This window comes from Numenius arquata, chromosome 4 (genome assembly GCF_964106895.1).
Source record: "Numenius arquata chromosome 4, bNumArq3.hap1.1, whole genome shotgun sequence".
Taxonomy (NCBI): domain Eukaryota; kingdom Metazoa; phylum Chordata; class Aves; order Charadriiformes; family Scolopacidae; genus Numenius; species Numenius arquata.
This window is the reverse complement of record NC_133579.1, coordinates 58,653,700-58,656,605: the sequence shown is the minus strand read 5'-3', so window position 1 is coordinate 58,656,605 and position 2,906 is coordinate 58,653,700. Positions and strand designations below refer to the sequence as shown.

General features: G+C 66.7%; 1 protein-coding gene across 1 annotated transcript; it reads left to right on the top strand.

Annotated features, from left to right (window-relative positions):
• The first annotated feature begins 1,490 nt into the window (after positions 1-1,490).
• Positions 1,491-2,681, top strand: FOXQ1 (forkhead box Q1). Its single transcript, XM_074146862.1, has one exon. The coding sequence runs from the start codon at positions 1,491-1,493 to the stop codon at positions 2,679-2,681; it is 1,191 nt and encodes a 396-aa protein (XP_074002963.1).
• The last annotated feature ends 225 nt before the right edge of the window (positions 2,682-2,906 follow it).

Here is a 2,906-nt window from a genome sequence, read left to right as displayed (position 1 = left end):
TATTCTCATACTAAATCCAAAACACAGCACCTACTAGGAAGAAAATTATCCCAGCTGAAACCAGAACAATCCACAACATGCAAAAGAAGTTAAAGCAAAGTCCCTTTTAAAAACACAGTAAAATATTTTATTGGACAGCGACAGTTATAACAGAGAGGTTACAAACACACCATCCAGAAGAGATCAAGTAACGCCACTATATGCACATTAACACGCTTAAAACTAAGGTTAAGGTTTGGACTACTTCTCCCGTAGCAAAAGCCCACAGCATTGCCTACCTGTTCCCATTCTAGCCCTGCACCGGGTGTAGCTATGACAGAAGGGAAGAGGGGCCAGGACTGAAATGACTTTGTCAGGCTACATAAATCATTAGGAATTCACGACGGCGAAGCCGTGTATTATTTTCCAACAGGTTGTTGAGCTGTCACATTACAACTTGTTGCTATATACGGCGCTATTAAAATAAATCACTGCATGTAACAGGTTCTGCTCTGCCACCTATAAGTCATTCTGCATTTTACACCTGGGAGGCGGGCCCGGCTCTGCGAAGTCGCGCCGAGCTGCGGCTTCATTCGAAATACCCGGGAAGGGGAGGGACCTGGCAGGAGAAAATACAAACAAGTTTCGTAAAATAACTTTCCAACAAGAGCTCGCTGTCATCTCTGCTAATTACGGCTCTGATACGGCTTATTAGCGCATACCCACCTTTGCTACCTTACTTCTCCACCCACCACCCTTTCAGATCTTTGTCCTGGCTCCGCCTCTCGCCGGCGTTATAATGGGCTGGTCTGAAAGTGGTGGAGAGACACAGAACCACAGGGGAAGAGAGAGATAATGACAATAACGCTAATAACCCTAATAACCCGGCTGCTGCCCGCGCCGCAGCGAGGAGCCAGCCCGGCGTCCCGGCACTGAGGGGGGCCGAAGCCGGAGAGAGCGGAGTAACCCCGACGTCCCTCGAGAGCTCCTCCCGCGCCCGCGGAGCGCCGGACGGTAACATCGGCAGCAGCCCCGAGGAGCACCGGGCTCGGGAGGAGGCGGAGAGGAGCCGGCTCCGGCAGTCTGCTCGCAGCGGCTCCGCGGGGGCCTCCTCGCCCCTCCGCGGCAATCCGCTCTCCTCCGGCCCCATGGAGCAGCGAGAGTAAAGACCGAGAAGGACAAAACAGGGGGGCGGAAAGAGAGCGAGCGCCCCGGTGGGGGAGAAGGAGGTGGAAACCGGAGGAAGCGACCCGTCCCCCGGCGAGGGCGTCAGGGCACCGCCGCCCGTCCTCGGCGCCCGCCGCGGAGGAAGGGGCCACCCCCCGCCAGCGACCCCCAGGGCGGCCGGGTGAGGCGGGCGCGGAGCCCCGCTGCCCTGCCCCGCCTGCCGCCGCGGAGCTGTCCAAGCCGGAGCGGGGCAGCAGCCCCCCGGCCCGGGTCGCCTCGCCGCCCCCCGCCGCCCTCGAGGCCGCGCCGAGGGGCGGGGGTCGCGCCCGCCCGGCGGAGCCGCCATGAAGCTGGAGGTGTTCTCGCAGCACTACGAGGACAAGCTGAGCGCCGGCAGCGACCAGGAAGGCAGCGGCTCCCTCTCCCCGGCGCCGGCTGAGAGCGAGCTGGGCTCGGACGGCGACTGCGCCGCCAACAGCCCGGGCGGCGGGGCCGGGCGGCCGGGGCACCCCCCGCCGCCGCCCCCCGCCCCGCAGCCGCCGCCGCCGCCGCCGGCCGAGAGCTCCAAGGGGAAGCCCTACACGCGGCGGCCGAAGCCGCCCTACTCCTACATCGCCCTGATCGCTATGGCCATCCGCGACTCGGCCGGCGGCCGCCTGACCCTGGCCGAGATCAACGACTACCTGATGAGCCGCTTCCCCTTCTTCCGCGGCGCCTACACGGGCTGGCGCAACTCGGTGCGCCACAACCTCTCCCTCAACGACTGTTTCGTCAAGGTGCTGCGCGACCCGGCGCGGCCCTGGGGCAAGGACAACTACTGGATGCTCAACCCCAGCAGCGAGTACACCTTCGCCGATGGCGTCTTCCGCCGCCGCCGCAAGCGCCTCAACCGCGCCGCCCCGCAGCCGCCGCAGCCCGCCCGCCCCGCTGCCGCCCCGCCGCCGCCGCCGCCGCAGGAGGCGGCCGGAGCGGGCTCCGCGTCCCCCGGCGGTTCCCCGCCGTGCTGCTGCGCCTCCTCGCCCTGCCACTGCGCGCCGGGCCCCGCCGCCAAGGAGGCAGCGGCGGGGGGCGGCGGAGCGGCGGCAGCGCCAGGGGGGAGCGGCGGAGCCAAGTTCTCCAGCTCCTTCGCCATCGAGAGCCTCCTCCGGCGGCCGGCGGGGCCCCGCACCGCCCCGCAGCCGCCGGCGCCGCCGCACGCCCGCCTCCTCTGGCCGCCGCCGCCCGCCCCCCCGCACCTGCTGCCCGGTCCTTACCCGCTGCTCCCCTACCCACCTGCCGCGCAGCCCCCGCCCGCCGCCGCCCTGTACGGCGGCGGCCTCCTGCAGCTCTGCGCCTACGGGCTGGGCGAGCCGCCGCCGCTGCTGCTGGCGGGCGGGCGGCAGGCGCTGGCCCCGGGCGAGCCGCCGGCGGCGCAGCATCCGCGGGCGCCGCTCTTCCCCTCCGCCCTCCCCAAAGGCGGGAGGGGGCCGCCGCCCGGCTCCCCGCTCTACGGTCCTCTCCGGCTGGCCGGGCCGCTGGAGACCCCGCTGGCTTAATGGATCCCCCCCTCCTCCCCTGCGAGGGGCCTGCCCGGGGAGGCGGGGAGGGGGAAAGGAGGCGGCTCTGGATCCCGCACTTTAACTCCAGAGGCGACCAAAGCCTCCAAGCAAAAGCCTCGGTGACTGTGCCTTACTGAAATGACAGTGGGTTTAACGTAAACCAAAAGAAAAAAAAAATCAAATCAACCGTCGTTTTGGACATAGCCATGAGCCTCAAGTGCT